The 22,611-nt window shown below is 39.6% G+C and overlaps 1 protein-coding gene across 1 annotated transcript; it reads left to right on the top strand.

Moving 5' to 3' along the window:
* Positions 1–1,052: 1,052 nt before the first annotated feature.
* On the top strand, positions 1,053–15,574 carry MANEA (mannosidase endo-alpha). The gene is made up of 5 exons (XM_063124867.1): positions 1,053–1,137; positions 6,100–6,679; positions 8,184–8,293; positions 9,805–9,881; positions 10,428–15,574. The coding sequence occupies exons 2-5, from the start codon at positions 6,136–6,138 to the stop codon at positions 11,062–11,064; spliced, it is 1,368 nt and encodes a 455-aa protein (XP_062980937.1). The 5' UTR covers positions 1,053–1,137; positions 6,100–6,135; the 3' UTR covers positions 11,065–15,574.
* The last annotated feature ends 7,037 nt before the right edge of the window (positions 15,575–22,611 follow it).

Below are 22,611 nucleotides of genomic sequence, written 5' to 3'. Positions count from 1 at the left end.
TAATTAGGTTGGTTTGATGATCAGTGCTCCCCCTAAGACTAAGAAGTATAGTTCTATAGTTGTTGATGATTATCATTTTATTATGCTTTGTGTTGTTTTAAGAAGAGTCCATAATAAATTGGATCCTTGACAGCCATAAAAGTTAAACAAGGTTGAGGCTGCAGTCCTATGCAGGCTTCCTTGAGAGTAAGTGCACTGCACCACTCAGAGGGAGATGGTTGATGATTTAAATATGTTTCAATGTATTTATTACTGTTTTAACTAACTTTCAAAATATATATAAAATAATTATTTATTTTATTATTTATTACATTTATATACCACCCCATAGCAGAAACTTAACAAAGATGGAAACAGCGAACATTAAAAACAAACATACAAAATTTAAAACCATAAAATGCATAAATACACTTATAATTGTTAGCCCACCTTGACCATCATTTTTTTGGTGCAAAGGTGAAGCATAAATTTAAAAATAAATAGATAGATATGGTGGGTGAGCAAGCAGGAGGAGGTGTTCAAGCTTTCTCTCCAGGCAGCATTGTGGGTTCAATCCTCCCTGTTGTAGCGCCCAGAGAGGGTAACCAAAAGAGAGGAAGAAGCAGCAGCAGCCTGGAGCTTTCTAGCCGAGGAGCCCCTCCCCGCTGCGCTTTTTCAGCCCCGGCTGCGGACCGGACAGGAGGAAGGAGGAGAGACCGTTCGCCGTACGATCGCTTCTCTTCAGCCAATCGGCTTCTCTTCTTTCAAATTAGCACCCTTTTTCCGAACTCTTGCTTAAAGCTAGGCCCCAACACGTATGGCGCATGCGCGCTGCGCCTTACGGCGCGGGATAGTGTAGAACGAGACAAGACCGCTGCGTCAGAGAAAGAGGCAAAGGAGCCCTGTTGTTCTTTCCAGAATTGAGGGCGCCGATGGCTTCATCCTCAGCTACCGCGCATGCCCACACAGATAGGCCAACGGCAAGCTCTGCAACGACTAGGGGGAGCCAGATCTGGAAAGAGGCCGAGCGTTAGGCTTCAGCCCCGCTCCCTCCCCCGTTCCGTAGTATTTCAACCCCTTCGCTACAACACTCGCTCTCCCCGCAGAACCCGGGATCCTGGACTGCCCCGGCCTCACAGGCTCCTGTCCTGCAGACGGGTGAGTAAGAGGCTGCCTTATATCTATGGTGCAGCAGCGATGACGGCGACTGATGAAGGGGGTGGGGGAGTGTCTTCGGAAGGGGGTCAGGGAATGAGTATGTGTGACCCGCCCCGCGACTCGCCGAGGGGCTGTAAGAGGAGAGGGGTTGCTTTGCATTGGGGTCTTGGTAGAAGAACTCCTTATACAGGTGCCAGGAAGTCACGCCTAAGGCAGGGCTGTTAAAACCAAGCGAGAACTACCCTTTCAGCCAGTGGGGATAGTCATGTGAATGCCAGTGTGGTGTAGCGGTGACATGTTGGACTGGAGGGTGGGGAGACTTGGGTTCAAATCCCGACGGTGTGAGTTCAGGTATCGTTTAGTCTAACCAACCTTTCAGGGCTGTTGCAAGGACAAAATTGAGAAAGAGAACTGTGTACCAGGGGTGACAACTCTGTGTACCAGAGTTGTAACAACACCCCAGATGTGTTGTTACAACTCCCAGTATGGCTGGGGCATGCTCAGTGTCCAGCACATCTGGGGTGTACCAGGTTGATGAAAGCTGATATAACTTGGCCTTGAGCTCCTTGAGGATAGGTGATTAAATATATGTAAGATAAATATCAGTTCTGGAAGGAATTGTTCCTTCCATTTAACCAATGGCTAACTGAAAACCTGCTCTAAGCATCACAGACCTTGAAATATTGCAACCTATTTGGAGTTCGAAAAGTCAAAGTTCGGAGTTTTCTTCAAAAACACGCAACAGGGTGGTTGTCTGTGCAAACTAGGTATTTATGGTTGTGTGCTGTGCAATGAGGCTGTGGCATGGAGGGATTGAGCATATTTCTGACAAATGCCATGCTGGCAAAGAAAAATGCATGTGACTTTGCCCTTGTTTAGCAGGCCCTTGACCCTTCTGTTAGAAGTTTTTAATTGTTATACTACAGTGTAAATCTTGACAGGAATGTTGTCACAGAAGGACACTAATGTGCACTGTATTAAATGTACTTGAAATATTTATAATAGGTACTCAGCTAATGTTTTTGTGATGTATTAAGAAAGCCCTCCTGAATATCCTTCTTGGAAAGGATAATTCATAAGCTTAGATTAACATAATGGGTGGAATCTAATGTTCCACTTGCAAAATTGGACTTTTCCCTCTTTTGCTGCTCCTTGCACTTCCCCTCCCCAGTCTGTTCCGGATGATTTCCTAACTTCTGGAACAGATTTTGAGGGTCTGCAAACAACTCCAGGTGGAAGGAGGAATTGACCCCTCCCCATTCTCCTGATGGAAGAATGTAATTGGATTCTGCTCTATTATTTTTCTGCAAACTGACATATTCAGATTATCTGTCTAATCATCGTAGAGTCTAAATCATGCCATTGCCTTGATAACAACCACGTCTGTTTTTTGTTGTTGTTGTTGTTTGTTTGTTTTTACTGGAAACCGGTGAATAGCGTGATGTGCAAAGGGGAAGACTTTACATTTGATTTTTTTAATGTGAATTAATGTAAAAGAAGTCTGTTATCCTGTTCTTTTAATGATCTTGTTAATAAGTAAGTGCACAATATTGGGTAGGCCTTGCTCATTGCTAGCCTTCTTGACAATAGATGCAGGAGTGGAGAACTAGGGCCTGAACATGCACATCCAGCTTTCATTTCTCCTCAGTCTTGTGTTTATTTTTCAGTAGCTTAGATTGTTTATATAAGTAGAAATCATTAAACTTCTTTCTGATTAACCTGGTTTTGTTAGCTTTTACCAAAAATAAGTGGACTTGCCAATGAGAACTACTTATTGTCTTCCATTTATGTTTTCTGCCCCTTTGTGATGGACTATCTCATGTCCTTGATGATAATAAACTATGGCCCTATCTTAACGGTGTGTTGGATGAATTAGATCCTACCATTATAACCAGAAATGGTGGGAGGAGGATAGAGTAGGCTCTACAGCTTATACTCAGAAAATAGCTCAGAGGATTGATGTGAAACTTGGTGGCGTAGGAGAGGTCAGCTTGAGAATAATCTGTACCAATTTTGAGGTACAAAGGGTAAGAAGTGTTTTATTTATCTGAGTTTAAAATTTAATGAGTGACCTCTAGTTTCACAGATACTGTCTCTTTTCATTCTCATATGCTCAGTTCAGACAACATGTTAGTCAGTGCATTGTGAAATCTCCACTCAACAGTTGAGTTTTAGGGGGTACTCCCCACACATGTTCTAACTCCACTATTGTGTGACTGTGGACTATTGTGGAGTTGAGTAAAATCCATTGCAGTATTTGATTGACATTTCCTCTTCCCTCTCTCCTCCCCCAATCCTCCCAATGGTATCTCATCAGCCATTGCTGCCAAAATAATAATAATCCCAGCAGCTCTCCTAGATCGGCACTCCCTCCTTTCGCTGCTCTTGCTCAGGAGCTCTGTAGCAAGTGGGAAAAGTCAACGCAGTGGAAAACTCCATGGAGCCTGCCATACAGCACTCAACACAATCATTGTGCAGGAACTCTCCTCTGCACAATATTGATATTCTGTGTGGAGTGTTTTCCAAAAACAACAACTCTCCACCGTTACATGGAGTTTTCTTGCCACACAACACATTTTTAAGTGGTGGTGTAAAAACTCCATTGTGTAGTTCTAAAGCCACCGTTGAGTAACATTTTGTCTGAACTGAGCCATAGACTTTGCAGGAATTGAACATTACTAGCCAATTCCTTCATTTATATACCATCTTTTGGGAATCTATTTGCTAGTTAGGGGCAAGGTCTATTTAACACTGACCTGGTTTGCAAGTAACAACAACCCAAAGTACTAGTTGACTACAGGTTGAAAATGGGTTATTGTTGAATCGTGAGTTGTTGTTGATTTGTTACGTGCAAACCCTGCACTATGGTTTAACTAGGAGTTGTTAACCAGGAACAACCCAGAGTTCACAACCCAATAACCATGGGTTCTTTTCCTGAGCTGTTTGTGGTTAACAACCCAGAATGAAACCATAGTACAGGGTTTACATGTATGAACAGCATTTGATTCAATGACAACCCATATTCAACTTATACTCTGGGTTGTCATTACATGTGAACCAGGACACTATCTCCTTGTAAACAGTATAGATTTAGATTTTCTTAAAAATACATTTTTTCTCCTGTCATTTTATCCCCTGAAAGTTGATAAGAATTCTCCCTGGGCATGTCCAGAACAATCCTGCAGGGGAAGGGAGTAGAATGCAAGTCAGTTGTTACCCAGGAGATGGAATATAATGGAGATGGGGAGGACGTTTATTACAGCTTTAAGGTTAGGCAATTGGGAGACAGTGAGGTTCTCAGTATGTTATTTCTGCAGTTATTATGCTGCAGAGATAGGAACCACACAATGGAGGGTTGTTGTTGTTTTTGTTTTTGTTTTTTGTTTTTAAGTAAGCAGTTAACACATTCTGAAATCTGTCTTTGGCAGAGTTTTGCCCAACATAGCTGCTCCTTAGGACTGTGTATAGAACAATATTTCTTTATTGAAACTCCAGGTTTTCTTGCTTCTTATGAAGCAAGAGATTTGTCTGCCTGCTTATTATGAGATTAAGGACTACATGCCCCAGAGTTCCTTAGAAGAGTCCTGCCAGATCAAACTGAAGTGGGTCCTTCAAATGCAACATCCTGTTTTCCAACAGTGGTGACCAAATGTTGCCTGTTGTGTATCTGGTAAGAATATTGGGACCTCTGCACCTTCCCCTTATGAGATACAAGGTTGGTAAAAAGCAGAAATGAAGCCTAACCAATTTGAGGTAAAAATGAAGCCAAATGAAAGAGTCCACTCTCGGATAGAAGCAGTCAACTGCAGCCCTGTAATATACAGGCAACATGGTTGCAGAGGAAAGAAATAGTGATGATGGTCAGTAGCCTAGGTGACTGTTAGAATACAAACACTAAGTAAATTCACAGAGAATAAAATCAGTCAGGAGCAATTATTTATGATAGCTAGATAGAACCTCCACATTCCTATCTACCTCCTCAAGGAAGGGTTGATGTTCATTCATTCTCTACTTATGACCTTCTCAGCATCTGGCTGATTACTGCTGGAAACAGGATGCTTGTCTAGATGGACTTTTCGTGTGATCCATTCAGACAATGTCTTAGAGTCTCAATTAGATAGAAGAACCTCAATGTTTAAGTGCACTCTGCCCCTGAAAATCAGTTGCTATGGGGCTGTCAAAAGAGGCTTTGGGAAAGCCAGCTTTCAAGAAGTTTTAACTTTTTAAAAAATGGTTCACTATTTTGCAATAGAAATTGCAGAAATACCCCCTGCCCAAATCAGATCAGTGATTTCCATGCATTTGGGATCTTCAGTGAACATGGCTCTGAAGCAAAACACATTAAAGGTTTTTTGTTAATTTGATTTACAAATCATCCTAACATTTGTGATACTTATTCTGCACAGAATAATTATTCCACTTCATTCTTATCTCACTATTCTGTCCATCAAGTTTCATCCATATAGTTTTCTGTTTTCTTTTCCCCCGCACCTTATTTATTATAGCTTTAACAATGGACATTTTTTTAAAAAAAATAATCTTAAAAATGCATATAAAATAAAATAGTTTTAACACAATGAACAGTTATTTTAAGAAGAGAAACTGCTCCTAACTCCCAAGTTTAGCTGCCAAGTAGAACAATCCTACAAGTTTGAATAGAGAGGAAAATTGAATGAACATTTCATTAAGGTGTCTACACTTAAACAAAAATCAAAGTTCTTAACCAAGCTGAATTACAGTGAAATCTTAATCCTCGTTCCTTTTGCCTTGTGTCTAATGGACCTTGAGCCTGTAGATGGAGAGCGTCTGATCTCTTAATATCTGGACAGTACTTAAAACATTTTTAGTGCTTTGTAAGTGTTAAATCATAATCTAAAGTATGTGTGTTTCTCCAACATATTTTAAAAATTGTTTGCACCTTTTTAAAAAACTATGTTTTTTCTTTGGATCATTGCGAATTAGACGCCCCTAAGGTCTACCTCGAACTACCATGACATCATGGCAAGATTTCGCCGGAGAACGTGCATCATTTTGTTACTCTTCATTTTATTTATTTGCTCCATAATGATGGCCTTGAAAACTCTGAGACCTGAAAGAGCTGGATTTGGAGATCCATTTGGCCTTGGCCTTTTACCAGATTTTCAGCAACGGACAACACATTTAAAAAACAAGTTCAACCTGCAGAACAGAGCTAAGGAAGATAGCTTCACACATACTAAAAATTTGCAACCGCTGACAATGAATATCAAAACTTCTATGGCTTCTGTAGGAAAACTGGAAGACTTACCTGCTCCAAATTACAATTTCCATGTGTTTTACTACAGCTGGTTTGGGTCTCCACAGTTTGATGGTAAATACATTCACTGGAACCATCCATTATTGACTCACTGGGATGCCAAAATTGCAAGTGGTTATCCAAAAGGAAGACACAGTCCTCCAGACGATATTGGAGCCAGTTTTTACCCTGAACTCGGGCCTTACAGCTCCAAAGACCCTTCTGTCATAGAAGCTCACATGAAGCAGATAAGTTCGGCTTCCATTGGTAAATACGTATTTAATTTTGTTTTGGGGGGTGGCATTAGTGTATTTGAATTCAGAAATTTTGCATGTTGCTCACTTTTTTCTTCTATGTACTGAAATTGAAGTATGCAGAAGTTTTTACTTACTTTCCACCACCTATTAACTATATTCTTCTTGATATATGACCATTCAGTGAATCATAAAACTCTTTTCCTCAATCACTGAGGAAAAATGTCTTGAGTTAAGGAACTTTATGAATTATTCTGTTATCCTATACTTGAGGCCTGTACTGTTGAGCTAAACTTCCTGACTTCAGAAACACAAGGGCAAAGCTGCTGAAAAATGAAACCACTTTTGCATGTAAGAAGCATTTTCAAAGAGCTCACGCTTTCTCCTCAGTCTGCCTTCAACAGGCTTCTTTCCCGTCCACCTTCTTATTGTCAGTCCCTCACCTGGCTGGATAACTTGCTCTGAAATCAGTTTGTTGTGGGGCACAACTTAAAGGATAAAGGGATTGCTTAGTAGTATTTACCAAGGGAGCAAAATAAGAGCACTGCTGTAAGCACCATTTCAAGAGACCCACAGATACTTTGCACACTTTTCCTAATTACCTCCGCTCCACAAGATACAATTGCACAATTTGCATTGTATGGCCTTTCAGCCCCCAAACAAATAAATATGACCTAAGCATCTCTTCCCCATCAATACACTCTCTCTGCTGCTGTCCTTAGAAATAAACACGCACGTGCATGCAGAGGCATCTGCAGCCTATTTCGCACATTGTAGACCAAGAGATGACTCTGAGTAACCTTGAAGGAGCCATGTTGTCCCTGCATACTGCTGTCCTCTGTGTGATAAAGCCTCACTTCAACAGTTAGGTGTGAAGTGTGTACATGCCTATTGTATTATTTGATCACCTGGTGGTATCTAGCTATGATGTTAAAATGTGATTCACAAAGAAATTGCAAATGTCGTAATCCAAAGTGGGGTCGGGAAGGAGCAGAGTGGTGGATCCATCACTGCATCCCTATCCTTCCTGTCTCATGCTGATCAGGGCTAAAGGCGGGTGAGATTTCTTTTTCGCTGCATCAGCTCCATTCAGGCTGGACGTAGCTGAGGGGCTGAAGAATCTGCAAGGCTTTGGATTTACTGAATCCAAAACCACTGGCATCCTGCCACTGAAATGTCCCATTTTGGGCTCTTTATCAGATACCAATGGTGCTAGTTTTCTTCCCACAGAGCTTCCCAAGCTGCCTCTAGCAACCTTGCTCTGGAGATAAAATCACAGTCAAAGTTAGGAGTGATTTAATTAAATAAGCACAGAGGCTTTCATTGAAAGATTCCTTAAAATAACTTAATGTATTCTTCATTGTAGTGGCTTCCATTTTTGTAGTAACTTTAATACTAAAATCTCCAAATATGTGGACATTCTTTGCATCTGGTTTGCTTCACATTAATTTTTCCCCATTTTTTTTTACTGACCTAGGCACCCAGGTAAATATATATATGTTTGTTGTTGTTTTTAGGGGTATTGGCCCTTTCTTGGTACCCACCTGGTATGGCAGATGAAAATGGAGAACCAACTGATGGTCTGGTGCCTACAATTTTGGATATTGCACATAAGTACAAGCTAAAGGTATGATGTATTAAGTTTCAGACTTCACAAAACTGTAGTTACAACAGGAATTGAATATTCTAAAGTAGAGAATCTGCATTGTCAGAATTTAGACTACAATCTTATGTCCACTTATCTAGGATGAAGTCCTGTTGAACTCAGTTGGATTTATTTCTATGTAGACACAGGATTTCACTCTTAAAGATTGACTTTCATGTAAGCTTAAATTTCAGCTAAAGGATTTTAGACATGCTATGCTGCATATTTATGAAATTATACCATTGCAGCTAGAGAGCAACCTGCCATGCAATCCTGTATGTCTACTCAGAAGCAAGCCTGACTGAGTTCAATGGGACTTACATTACAAGTAAATATATAGGATTTTTTTACATACTCACCTATGAGTAAGTCCCATTCAATACAATGGGCTTGTTTCTGAGTAATCCTGCATAGAGTTACACTGTTAGTGTGTGGCAAGTAGGACATGGTCATTTTTCAGGAGGGGGCCATGGCTCAGTAGTATAGCAAATGCTTTGTATGTAGAAGCTCCCGGGTTCAATTCCCCGTCATTTCCAGGTAGGGCTGGGAAACCTCCTTGAAACAGCAGAGAGCCATTTACAATTAGTGTTGACAATACTGGGCTAGATGGACCAATGGTCTGGCACAGTATAAGGCAGCTTGCTATGCTTACTAAGTACATAACACATAGTACATAGTACATACTAAGTGCATTGCCGCTGTTTTTATCTGGTTGAGCTTTTATATTGTATTTTATATTATGGTTTTATACTGTTGTTTTATACTTGAATGGTTTTAATTTTTGTGAACCGCCCAGAGAGCTCCGGCTATTGGGCGGTATAGAAATGTAATAAATAAATAAATAACACCCCTTTCCTATTCTTAGGGATGAGTAAATTTACTCACTCCCATTCCATAATTGTTCCAAGGAATGGTAGGGGTGAACACCATTGTGAGCTGGGCCAGAAGTCAGAGGGGCTTGGGTATGGATTGCTGAACTGGGAGAGTTACTGTTCTCTACTATTCTATGAGCTGTTTGATCATGTGAACTGGCCCATGTCATTTCTACTATCACCACAAAAGCAAACTCAGTTTTGCTGCTTTTCCAGCATAAGAAAATTCCCTAAACGCTTTATTTCTGTAAACATTGAAGTTTCCTGAAGCCTGTTGATATTACCCACTTATTTATTTATTTATTTATTTCATTTTTATACCTCCCAATAGCCGAAGCTATTGGGCGGTTCACAAAAATTAAAACCATAATAAAACAACCAACAGGTTAAAAGCACAAATACAAAATATTTGTATTTGTGCATGGGTGGTTCAGTCAACTTGTGCATGGGTGGTTCAGTCAACTTTGACCTTTGGAAATGTGGGGAATGATATAGCCACTAATGCTGACTTCAGCTTATGATCTGTTATCTTGAGGTAACTTTTTTTTAAAAAAAATATCTATCTCAGGCTATTGGGTTGTATAGAAATGTAATGAATTAATAAATATTTTTAACTTTCAGGTTGCCTTCCATATTGAGCCATACAAAGATAGAGATGATCACACTATGTACAGCAATGTCAAGTATATCATTGATAAGTAAGTATTTTTGAAATAGTTGAATGTTAACTTTATCATCTCATCCTGTCCAATGTTCTTCAGGTGTATTTGGGTTTTTTGGTGTGCCTTACACCAATTTAGCTGTTAAAGCATGAAGCCTTCATAAATCAATGAATTTCATATTGAAATGGCCTGAATTATCTTTCCTTGTTGAAGTCCAAGTGATTTGCTACAGCTGTTAGTTGTCTTTTGTCATCTTTATTGCTGTGTCTTTGGGTTATCTTTCATGTTATCTGCCTTGCATGGTCTCTAGTCCTCCTTGACTAGGGGAAATATAATGAAATATGGGATTAGAAGCACAGTAACTGAGTAATTTTGTCTTCATATTATGAAGAATTTAATTAGAATTTATTTTACATAATTCCATTACCAAGTGTATTTTTCCAGTATGTGTCATTCTAATGAAGACACCACATTTCAACTGAAATATAATTGAGGGAGGGAGTTTGAGGAATAGCTTTTAACATGCATTAGAAAAATCTATAAATAATATTTGCTTTATTTATTTGATTCTTTGCTTTATAGATATGGAGATCATCCAGCTTTTTACAGACATAAAGTCAGTACCGGTAGAACCCTTCCCATGTTTTATGTTTATGATTCATATATAACGATGCCTGAAATGTGGGCAAATCTGCTCACTGTATCAGGATCCCAGAGTATACGCAACACACCATATGATAGTTTATTCATTGCTCTTCTGGTGGAAGAAAAACACAAGCATGATATCCATAAAAGTGGCTTTGATGGGATTTATACGTACTTTGCCACAAATGGCTTCTCTTATGGATCAAGCCACCATAACTGGCCAAGTCTGAAAGCTTTTTGTGACACAAAAAACCTAATATTCATTCCGAGTGTGGGACCGGGCTATGTCGATACCAGCATCCGACCATGGAACAACCACAACACACGGAACCGTGTCAATGGCAAATACTACGAGACTGCCTTCAGTGCCGCACTTCTTGTACGGCCTGAAGTCATTTCCATCACCTCTTTCAATGAATGGCATGAAGGGACTCAGATTGAAAAAGCCATTCCAAAAAAGTTTGGAAAGACAACTTACCTGGACTATCAGCCTCATAAACCAAATATTTATTTGGAGCTCACTCGCAAATGGTCTGAGAAATATAGCAAAGAAAAAGAGCAGTGGCTTACATGAAGTCCTACTGCAACAAGGAACCCATCATTGTGACCTACTGATAACTTGAGAACATCTTAATTTGTGAGGCTGTAGTTTGCACTGTGGCTATAGCTCTGTTTTCACTTTAAGAACTAAAGGTAACCATGACAAGCAATACTAGCCCCTTGGGTTTTTAAACTATATGGAGAATATGCTGGCAGTGCTAAATATTGTACATATTAATATTCTGGGTATTTACAAGTACTCTGCCAAGAACATTTGATTGGTTCTTCAAGCAGGATGATGCAGAACGTATTTTAACTTGGGTTGCAACCCAAGCAGTTCCAGAGGATATTTGCACACAGCTGGGCATCTGAGCTTCCCCCTATCCAGAAGAAACCCCCCAAGTTTCCCCTCAAAGCAAGTCAAGTTAAGTTTAGAAGCAGCTTCCAGTGCAGTGTGAGGGGCCATAGCTGTGCAACAAAGCTTAACAAACCTTGGTACTTGTGTGGAAGCCCTCCTGTGCAAACTCTGTCAATAATGGCCTTTGAACAAGTGTGAACAAATCTGGCACTCATAGTTCCTTTAAGTTTAATGTATACCTGATGCAGGAGACTTCTTATCCATTGATAAAGTGCAGAATCCACTAGAATTTTTTTCCGCTCAAGAACCACTTAAAAATGAATTGGAGTTGTGAAAGAGCATAGCCTGCTTTTCATCTGCAGCTCCCATTCATTTCATTGCACACAGCCAGAACTGGAAGTAGATGCCCACAGTGTGTCTTTTGTAAGGTTCATAGAATCTAAAAAAGTCTTACCTTTAGATTTGCATATCTTTTTGGCAGAAATGATAAGTGAGAACTGTTGCGATATTCATAGTTTATAATAGTTTCAGTTATGCGATTTTATGAAATGTTTGCTAAGTTGCATTTATGTGATGTTATTGTCAGCATAAGTAGCACTAGGAAACAGTATTATCCTCTCATCAACTAAAACTGGAAAGAGGAATATCTAAATTTAGGGTGAAAATCACCCCACCCACCCATGCATAAGTAGAACATAGGGCTGCTTGCACACCTGGGGAGGAGTACAACTCTTTCTTGCAGCAGCCCTTGTTCCATTCCACTACAGAAAGCATTCTAACTTTGGGGGAAGGTTTTATAGAGCTTTAGGGGAGCTTAAAACTGCCGTGTGAAAGCGTAGCAGCCTTTGACATTTGGATTGAATTGCAGCCATTTTCACAGAAGAAAAAAATGTCTTTGCTGTTTATACTGTTTTAGGGAGCTGTAACTTTTCAGAAAATAGGGTGAAAAAATGATATTTTAAACCAGTATAAATTGTGAGTCATGTGAGGATAGGTAGAGGCTGAAAAGGTTGCTTTTAAAAGTGTTGCCTTTTTTCCTGCATTGGAGTAATTGGAAATACCAAGTTTGATTCAGGGGGTGGAGACTGCCCAAGATAAAAGCCATCAAGGTCATGTCATAATTATAAATGCACTTTCTTCACTTGCATTCTTATTAAAGAAGATTGGGGTTGCTCCCAGACAGAGGGCCTTTAAGCACTACTGATCCAAAGGTTTTGTATAGCTAGTCTTTCTTTTCCTCAACTGATTTTTTTCTGGGGGTGTGAGAGATGGAAGAAGTAGTGGGGAAAACATGGGAGGGTTACAAATGGAAGATTACGTTGTCTGGACACCTTGTAAAACCCCATGAATGAGGCAGGACAATAGCACAATAAAAGCCTCATCTGGAAGCATCCTGAATCATGGAGTGCCTGCATATTTATTGGCTCCTTGTTCAGTCTCCTCATAGAAGTGTGTATTGTCTTAGGATGCAAGTAAAGGACTGCTTGCATGCAAGCGCCCCATGTCCAAATCTGATTTATTTATTCTTTTCCATGTACATATCATTTTTAACAATCTGAGAGATGGCTTATATTAAAATAATTAAAAGAATCAAACAAGAATATCAAAAACTCATCCATAGCTTATAGAAAATTTTGCTGGCTTAGTTTTCTCCCTTTGTATAAGGGGAGACTTTATTTTGGAGTTCATCTCAGTTGCAGTGTGTGGTAAGTGGACTGTACCACAAGAGCACCTGTGCATAATAGGTTGTAGGATGCTGTAGTTTTCAGTGAATGCCTTAGGATGTCTAAATTGAAAGTGCCTCTCTATTGAGCTCCCTTGACACATAAGCTAAGCTAACAGCCAACCATCAAGCTTGGTTCAATGTATATTTTATGAGTTTGGCAATTTTGTACTCTACTACATAGTATCAGCGACGGAGGAGGGTTGGTGCTTTCCCACAGATTGATTTGGAATTGGGCTTGACAAACCAAATCATTTTTATTTTTTAAAAAAATCACATCATTGATTTTCTTCTAAATCCAATTCTAAGCCCAATTTGTAACCACTGTGCTTCTAATGATCTCATTGCGAGCGTGATGGGATGCAAGCATTTTATTCCCTGCGGCATGCCTCCTTCCCACTTAATTGGCATAGTGGCTGCAGCAACTACTACTACAGGGAGGCCTTTCTAGAGGCCTCCATGGCACCTGCTGAGAATTGTATGTTTTTCAGCCCTCAGCTGCCAAGGAAACTATACGTCCTATAATTTCAAGAGTGCCGAAAGTGACAATATATATAAAAAAAAGTTAATTAAAAAAAATACAGATTGAACTATGGCCATTGGCCAAACTGAAGTAGATTCTTCATTGCCACTTCTGTTTAAATTTCCGGTATTCTAGTATATGCACATCTGTGCCTTCTAGATCATGGTACCACAGACCCTGAGTTCCGTGGCATGAAAGGATATTGGTGTGCTAAAGCACAGTATAGATAAATAGTGAAGATTACTTCAATGCTGTTCTCAATCTATCCACTTTTCAAGGATAGCTGATGCGAAGGCAAGGCAAATTGTGAACAAATTGTGAGCTGCGCTTTATCTATCCCTAATTGGCCATAGTTTAGAGCTGATGCACACAGGCTATTTGTCTTTGGTGACAATGTTCTTTTAAATTTCTTGTTGAAACACAGCTTTCACAGATGAATGAGAGAGCTTTATGAACACTGTCCTTGCCAGTAGGAATCAAGTTGATGGATTATTTATTCATTGCATCACTTACTGTAAATTAGTTGTATGAACTGTCCCTCAAGGGTAGGCAGAAAATTGAGTCCAAGAATAATGTCGTAACTTGGAACTTGGCCTGGATTCTGTACATGGAAATTGATTAACTTAACCTGATAATTGTACAATGCAATCCTATGCCTGTCTACTCAGAAGTAAATCAACTTACTTCAATGGGGTTTACTCCCAAGTAAAGTTGGTATACTTAAACACAAGCATATTTCTAAGTAAACACGCATAGTGCAGCAATGTTAGTGTCTTTAGAAACCTCAAAATGCCCTTAAATAGAGCACTTAGAGTATCCTTAAAGTAATTAATACTTCAAAGCTCTCAAAATTTATTCACAAATTGTTAAGGGTTTAAGAATAATCATGCTCTGAAACCAATTTTACTACTGCTGTAAAGGCACTTTAGATAACTATATCCCTCTCTCTCTTTAATGTATGTCTTTTAAAAAATAGTTGCCCAAGATTTTGTACCACCTTTTTGTTCTCCCCCTTTTGTGCTCTTGCTTAGGACTGTGATCCAACAAAGTTATAAGCATGAAAAGGAGAATAACGCACGTACACACAGCTGGAATTTGCAGTTACTTACTCTGCTGATGCAGCCAGCTGCATTTTTGAGTGAAAAGTAGCTTGCCTTTTCAGCTCTGCAGACAGCTTCAGTTCAGACTTTAAACAATCCTCCAGCTAAATGAGCACAGGAAGTTCCTGGATGTATAAAAGGTTTGAATGTGCGGTCATGAAATGGGGAGATGCAGAGACATTTCCGTATGATATCTAGCAGGAAGTAACATAGCACTGCCTTCATATCTGGTCCATAAGCTGAATAGTGAGTGCCACTGATAAAGGATTTAAATTTGCAGCAAGGTCTGGAAAGTATATAAAGCTAATATTCTTTGAAGATGTATTTCTACAACTCTGATGGGTTCCAGTTAGATTTGTAATGAGTTGGACAGGCAGCTGTTCTGAGTAGCTTTGGTTAATATTCCTTGAACGAGGGACAGTGTTATAAGTTTGAATCTTACTTCTCCAGTTATTTTAAACTCTGAACATTTTTTAAACTAATGCTCCTGTCTATGAGCTAAGAAAGAGACATCGTTTTATGAGTCCTATAATAGTAAGTCACTGTCACATGGTGACAATAAGGAAGAAAAGCCTGAATCCCAGAGTGATTGATTTAGAGCTTAACAGCTCAGCCACAGAACTACATGTTTTTACAAACAGCAGCCTAGCTTATGAATTCAGCCCTCTTCTATCCAGATTAAGTAAGCATCTCAACAGTTGCTTCAGCCAATTTTGTGATAGTTATAATTATTGGTTTTCAAAACTATATTAAGATTTGTCTTATGAGAATATAAATTATTCTAATTTACTTAAGAAATAGCTGTTTGCAAAATCTGTTGTATAGCAGGTTTGGGTTGTTTTTTTGTTTTTGTTTTTTTTAAGAAGTGCTTAGTATTAACATGAATAAACAAATGAGCAGTTGGGAAGCAGTAAGTATGGCTTTATACAGAAGGTGTGGAACATATACACAGGCAAAATCACTCTGTGTGCTGTGAAAAAGAAAGCAGAAACAATATTTTTGGAATAGTTTTGTGTGATAGTGACTGATACAGTACTATTTCAGTGAAAAATACATTTTTCATATGCTCTTATTTATCTTAAAATGGATAGAAATAATAGCCACAATGTCTGATTTGTTCTTTTTCCCCCTGGAAAAATGAGAAAGAAGAACTCTCCATGCAAAAATAGCTTTGTAGATGCATAGCTACAGTTGGTTAAATACATGTGTTCAGACTTACATAACATTTGTAAAAAAAAATTAAAATTTTTCTATATGCCTTTATAAAGCCAATCAAGCAATACATAGCTTCTCCCTGGGACTAATTTAGACAACTCACCCCACTCAAGAGGACAAAGTTTATAAGGTGGATGTTGTGCTGGATGGTAGGACTGCAACTTGCTTTAAAACCCTAATTAAGTTGACTAGGCCATGGATGTCTGGATCCTTTGTGTGTGTGTGTGTGTGTGTGTGTGTGTGTGTGTGTGTACATCTGTCTTTATGTTTTTGTATATATGTTATACAAATATATATGTCAGCATTACCAATTTGTGCAGTGTTTTGACATCCATCCTGAAGTTAAAACATGGGATTTGGGGGATTGATTGATATGGTCCTATCCTATATGATCCTTTATACCAGTGGTTCCCAAAGTGGGCGGTACTGCCCCCCTTGGGGATGGTGGGATTGCATAAGGGGGTGGGGCGGCAGAGGGGAAGTGCCTCTCCAGAAGGTCTTAAAACCCATGGACACTTTTATGAGAGAAGGTAGTTTGGTTCCAAGCCATATAGGGGAAGAATCCACACAGATATTAATACCGTTTAAGAAGAGCCCTTTTAATGGTGAATTGAAATGTTTCAAAAGCACCAAAACGCTAATGAAGAGACATACCCTGCTTGGTGTGCCCCGCCACGCTGGCTGCAAAACAGAGGTGTTTGCTCTCTTTTCCCTCCCTTCTTCCCTTGGCAAGCCTGCGGCGGGTGCTTCCCACTTAAAGGGGCCAATTGAGCTACAAAATGACATTGAGCTGAAGCCAAAGTTTAAGAAATCATACCAGGAGTTTTGGTTACAGAAGGAAATTTCTGATCGCTATCCTGCACTATGGAGAGTGGTTCAGAAGCTCCTGGTTGCATTTCCAACACCATATTTGGTGGAATGTGGTTTTAGTGTGGTCTGCCTACTTCGGTCCAAGCAAAGAAATCGACTCCAAATTACTAAACGTGGTGATTTAAGACTCATGTTAAGTGACTTTAAACTGGTATCACTTCATCAAGCCCATCCATCACATTAAGAATTTACAGGATAGTGAGGTACTCTATCTACCCTAGTTACTAAACGTGATATCTAATATTCTTGCTAAATGACTATCAGACTTTGAAAAGATGATATCACTGGGTCAAGTTCATCAATTGTGTTTAATTGAATAAACTAAAAAAATGTAATTGGGTTTTGAATAAATATTCAATTAATTGTTACTGTTTTGAATTTTATTGTTACTATCTTCCTTAGTGGGTCATTGAAAACCGCTATTCTGAATAATGATTTTTATAGTGTAGGGTAGGGAGCACTGGGCATGAGTTTGTGGAACCAAGGGGGCGGTTACCTGAAAAAGTTTGGGAACCACTGCTTTATACTTAGCAAGTTGGAATGTTGTGAAAGTTCATGTTATGGAGCAGTGTAGTTGGATGTTACAGATAATTTCCAATATTAATGCCAGTGGAGAGTGATATCTGTCAGCTATCTTTTCTTATCAGTCTATTATATGCAGGAGAACAACAAAACTCCCAAGTGATCTGCAGATTATTATACTGTTAGTTGGTGAAGTCCTTATTTCTGTCATAACATTTTCTTTCCTGTATTACTGTGATTTGAAAGTAGCCCTGTGACATTTAATTTTAAAGCTATTGACATACTTGGAGCATGCTCCTTTGTGAAGGAATGTCACTCTACTCCATTAGTTATATGAATATGTGTGTTTGTTATTCTCAGCAATGTTCATAATGGTTGTTGGAGAAGAAAGATAAACAAGATATTGCTAGATCATTTTTTAATTATTGCCATAGCTCTGATAGTAAGGAATTTACAAGCATATGACCTGATGCTTTAATTGGGGTTCAAGCTAAAGATTCAAGACAAAATATACAGTTAACAGTCTTGCATGAACTATGCTACTTCAGACAACAGCTGGAGAATCAAATGTTTGCTGTAAACAATTTCTTGCATGTGCGTAGCTAGAATTTCAGGGAGAAAGCTGAGCCACAACCTCTCTCTAGAGTATGCAACTTTTGGTATGTGCAGGGTGTGTGCGTCTGTCTATTAATGTGAGGATGCATTCATCAATTTACAGCCAGTTGTCTGAAGTTCAGCAATAGATATATTGCACAGAGCTGCTAGGGTTTTCATAAATATGTAATTTGAACCATTTCGCCATTTGGATATTTTTAATTACATATGGATATTTTTACATATGGATATTACATTTGGATATTTTTAATTACATATTATGTTTACAAACATAGTTGCTTCTAAGTAAGAGGCCATTTTCCCTTCCAGATACACATTGTTTACTAGATATGGACCTGAGTGATTTTAGCTATTGTATTTTTTTCTCTGGGGGGCAGTACACTTACCTGAGTTATACTGGCACATATAGTAAAAAGCACACACTTTGTGGATCAAATAAAAATAGTCCATGCATGTTGAAATTATGCCTTAACCCAGTGTATATGCCACTGGGAAAACAGTAGCAGGTTTGGCCCCTGCTACTGTTTAATATTATGGGGAATAGCATATATTATCCACAAGTGAAATGCTATACTTTCATTTAGTATTTGGGTATCTGTACCCAAGTACAAAACATAAATCAAGAAACGCAGTCACATTAATCTTCTGAATTGTCTTCCTTATTGACTTAGTAGTATGCATTTATGTTGAAATGGGCATTACATATTTTCTATTCAGATTATGTGAACCGCCCAGAGAGCTTTGTGAACCGCCCAGAGAGCTCCGGCTATTGGGCGGTATAGAAATGTAATAAATAAATAAATGTGCCCTAAAAATCAAAGGCAATGGGACATAATAGCATTTCTTATTTTAAAGGATTTATAGTTTTAGTTAAATAAATCTCAATGTATACTTTTCTGAAAGTACGTTGAAGAACCAATGAAGATGTGAATGAAGTAAAACATTTTTCCCCTTAGCTTTGTGTCTAACATCAGATCCTTTCCCTGTCTCCTCACAACCATCATGGAAAGAGCAAAGCTGGCTGTGTTTCGAGGTTGCAAGAGCAACCTCAAATGACCTCATAGAATTTGAAAATGGAGGGCAAGAGAGGGCAGGATCTGAAGAATCTTATTGCCTCTTCATCATGCATTCCTGCCTGGCTGGCTTGGGGGGCAGTGTTAGGAAGAGGAGAAATGGGAGGTGAAATTACTTCCATCCTTTTGCCGCCCTGCCAGCAACAGTCTAGCAATGCATAGGGTACTTGAAACTAGGGCTGTGCACGGACCCCCACCCACCCCCAAACCGCTTCGTGGCCCGATCCGGAACTTTCGTATCAGGCCCGAACCGCTTTGGGTCGATCCACCCATCCCCCGCTCCGTGGAGCGAGATCCGGAGAGGCAGATTGGGATTTTGCGGCCCCCCTTCCCCACTTACTTGCCTCTGCAGTGGACAGCAGAGGCAGGTAAATGGGGAAGGGGGCAAATGGGGGCCAAATAAGCCCCCCTGCCCCCTTACCTGTGTCTGTCGTGGTCTTTTGCAGGCTTCAGTTGAGGCCCCGGCTTGAAGCCAGAAGAGAAGGCCACAGCCTCTTCCGGCTTGAAGCCGAGGCCTCAATTGAAGCCTGTAACGGACACAGGTAAGCCCCCCTGCCCCCTTACCTGGCTCCATCACCGTCGCCACATGGACTGCGGCAGTGGCGGCGCCAGGTGAGTCCCCCTCCCCCCCCCACACTTACCTGCGTCCAGAGCTCAGGATCGAGGCGAACTGCTTCACCTCGATCTGCAGCCCCCGACCCGATTCGTCTCCGCCTTTGTCAGAGGTGAATCAGGCCACTCCGCTATCGCTTCTATGATGCAAAGCGGAGCACAGCCCTACTTGAAACCCTCAAATTGCTCATTTTAGCAACCCACAGAATTGTGCATATTATGCTGACAACCACTCATCCATTTCAATAAGTGTCCATCTCTCTTCCACTGTGGTCATTCGGGGGCCTTCAATTTCATTGTTACTACTTGTTAGTTCCATTTCACAATGAGAATATATGTATTTCACTGTCTAAAAATGTTCTCCCATATACTTACTAGGGATAATCACCTGAAAAAATATTACTTATTACTTTGAAACTGGCAGATTGCCTAATACTGCATTTGCAATTGGCATCCATTCACTGTTACTAATGAACTTAAGAAATGGAAGTTTTTCCACGGAAGTGTAAAGCACTAGTGAAATTTCCATTTTGGAAAATTTTACACCCAACACCACTGTTTCTGAGTAAATCTGAATGGGATTGCATTGTCAGTCTCTTACTAAACGTTTTCATATATATGCAGATAAATAAGAACATAAGGGGTCGCCAAATTATTGGTTATGAAAACTCTATCAAAAATGGAATAGAGTTAGAAGGCAGGATCATCAAGTGACAGGGATGATATAAATTTAAAGATTAGGGTCTTCTAATTTCTGAAGAGTGGAAGTAAACAGTAGGGGCTAGAATTACTGATGAAACTGCAAGCAATACGATTTATAGCCAAACGGGATTCTGTTGTGACTGTTAGAAACATGGTTCCTTGAGAGCCACTTCAGACCTTATGTTCTACACACACCGTGTTCTCTCACAGCAAGCTGTGAACAATTGTGACCAACTGCATGTCCAGGCAACTGACAAATAGGCATTATGTGATTGTCACACCAGAGACTTTACTGCATAGGAAGTATTTTCTCTGTACAAAACGTTTGAAGCAAGTCCGCAATCTAGTTTCCAGATTTTATGTCTGGATCATTTGGGATCTACTGGCCTCATTGAACTATCTGAAATTTATCCAGCACTGAGGGGGCTTGAGAAATTTCTTCTTATGAATCTAAGTTGCTTGGCATTACTTTTATTTGGAAGATTTCTTGTTCCGTATGGAAGTCCTACCTCTGCCCATGCTACCGAAACAAACAGTACAGGCTCCAATAACTTTTAACAGGATCCAGACATATTGCCAGAACCATTTGTAAGCCTTGAGAGAGAATTATACAATCTTTACATAGTCGATATTTTTTCCTAAGATACTTTAATATGTTTTGGAAGCATAAACTATGTTTATTCTTAGTTAAAAGAATGCTTGCTTTAAATTGTAATTTACATATGTTGCACAATCTATTTCTATGATGCATTAACTGTGTTACATTGATAATATATTTTAGAATTACTTCATTTTTGTGCACCACTGAAAGTACCACTGATGTATAGTGTTTTGCTGTATAAATTCTGTGTCCAATTTATAGAAATCTAAAACACTCTGCATGTCTCAGGAAATATAATTTACATAAAATGTACTTCAAAAATCGTAAAATCCTGCTAAACTTTGTAATGTAATTAACACTTGAACTAAGGACTGCAAACAATTCCAGGCTATGTATAATGAATAAAATTGCTTTCTATCACTGAGTTTCTGTTATTGTGTAGTCTCATAATATACAGCTGAAGCAACTGGAAAAAGGTATACCATTCTGTTTGCATGGAGCATTGTTTTAAATGGCTTTCATTTAAAATAACAGTAGTATATATTCGGTAGTTCCATCTTTTGGGTGCTTTGCAGAGGCAACTAGATTTAGAGTAAGGCATTTTTTATATATCTAGAGTTCTCATGTATCAGGCTTTGAGGGTATGGGTCTCCAGTTAGGGTACACAGAAATAACAATGACAGAGATGCGGCATAGAATCATAGAATAGCAGAGTTGTAAGGGGCCTACAAGGCCATGGAGTCCAACCCCCTGCTCAATGCAAGAATCCACCCTAAAGCATCCCTGACAGATGGTTGTCCAGCTGCCTCTTGAATACCTCTAGTGTGGGAGAGCCCACAACCTCCCTAGGTAACTGATTCCATTGTCATACTGCTCGAACAGTCAGGACTTTTTCCTGATGTCCACCTGGAATCTGGCTTCCTTTAACTTGAGCCTGTTATTCTGTGTCCTGCACTCTGGGAGGATCGAGAAGAGATCCTGGCCCTCCTCTGTGTGACAACCTTTTAAGTATTTGAAGAGTGCTATCATGTCTCCCCTCAATCTTCTCTTGCCCTGGTTCCTTAAGCCCCCGCTTGGTTCACCTTCCCCAGGCAAAATGTTTTTTTCATTTACAGTCAAGGTGTTAGAAGTGTATTTAAAATGGCAGTGAGGTTGAATTCTTCAGTACAGTGTGAGGCCCAGGGCAAATGAACACAGTAACTGTTACCTATTGGGGTTTATTATATTTCTAACTCTTTATCTTCCTCTGCGGAAGGATCTCCCAACGCCCCCGACATTTTCCATCACAACAACCCTATGAGGAGGTAAGGCTGATAGATAGCAATTTGCTCAATGTCACCCGGAGATTACAGTGGGATTCTGCCAAATGTATCAAGATATGTGAAGTATGATTTTATACCAAAAGCTGAATATGTACCCAATATCTTTAAATAGACAGACTTGTCTCCCATCAGTTGTGTCCTTTTACTATTTGTCACTATAGTGAGTAGGTGGGTCATATTCCTTTGCAAAATAGCAGGGGTGGGCTGGGGGGAGAACCACTAGCCATTTTATCCCTCAAAAGGGCTTGAACTTGGGTCCTATGGTGAAAAATGTCCACTTGGCTTTTTCCTAACCTCCTCCTATTTTCCCCTTTAGGGCTCTTTGGTCTATCTACTATTCAAATG

This window comes from Elgaria multicarinata, chromosome 4 (genome assembly GCF_023053635.1).
Source record: "Elgaria multicarinata webbii isolate HBS135686 ecotype San Diego chromosome 4, rElgMul1.1.pri, whole genome shotgun sequence".
Lineage (NCBI taxonomy): Eukaryota > Metazoa > Chordata > Lepidosauria > Squamata > Anguidae > Elgaria > Elgaria multicarinata.
Note: the sequence above shows the minus strand (reverse complement) of the source record. Positions and strands in the feature narration are given on the sequence as shown.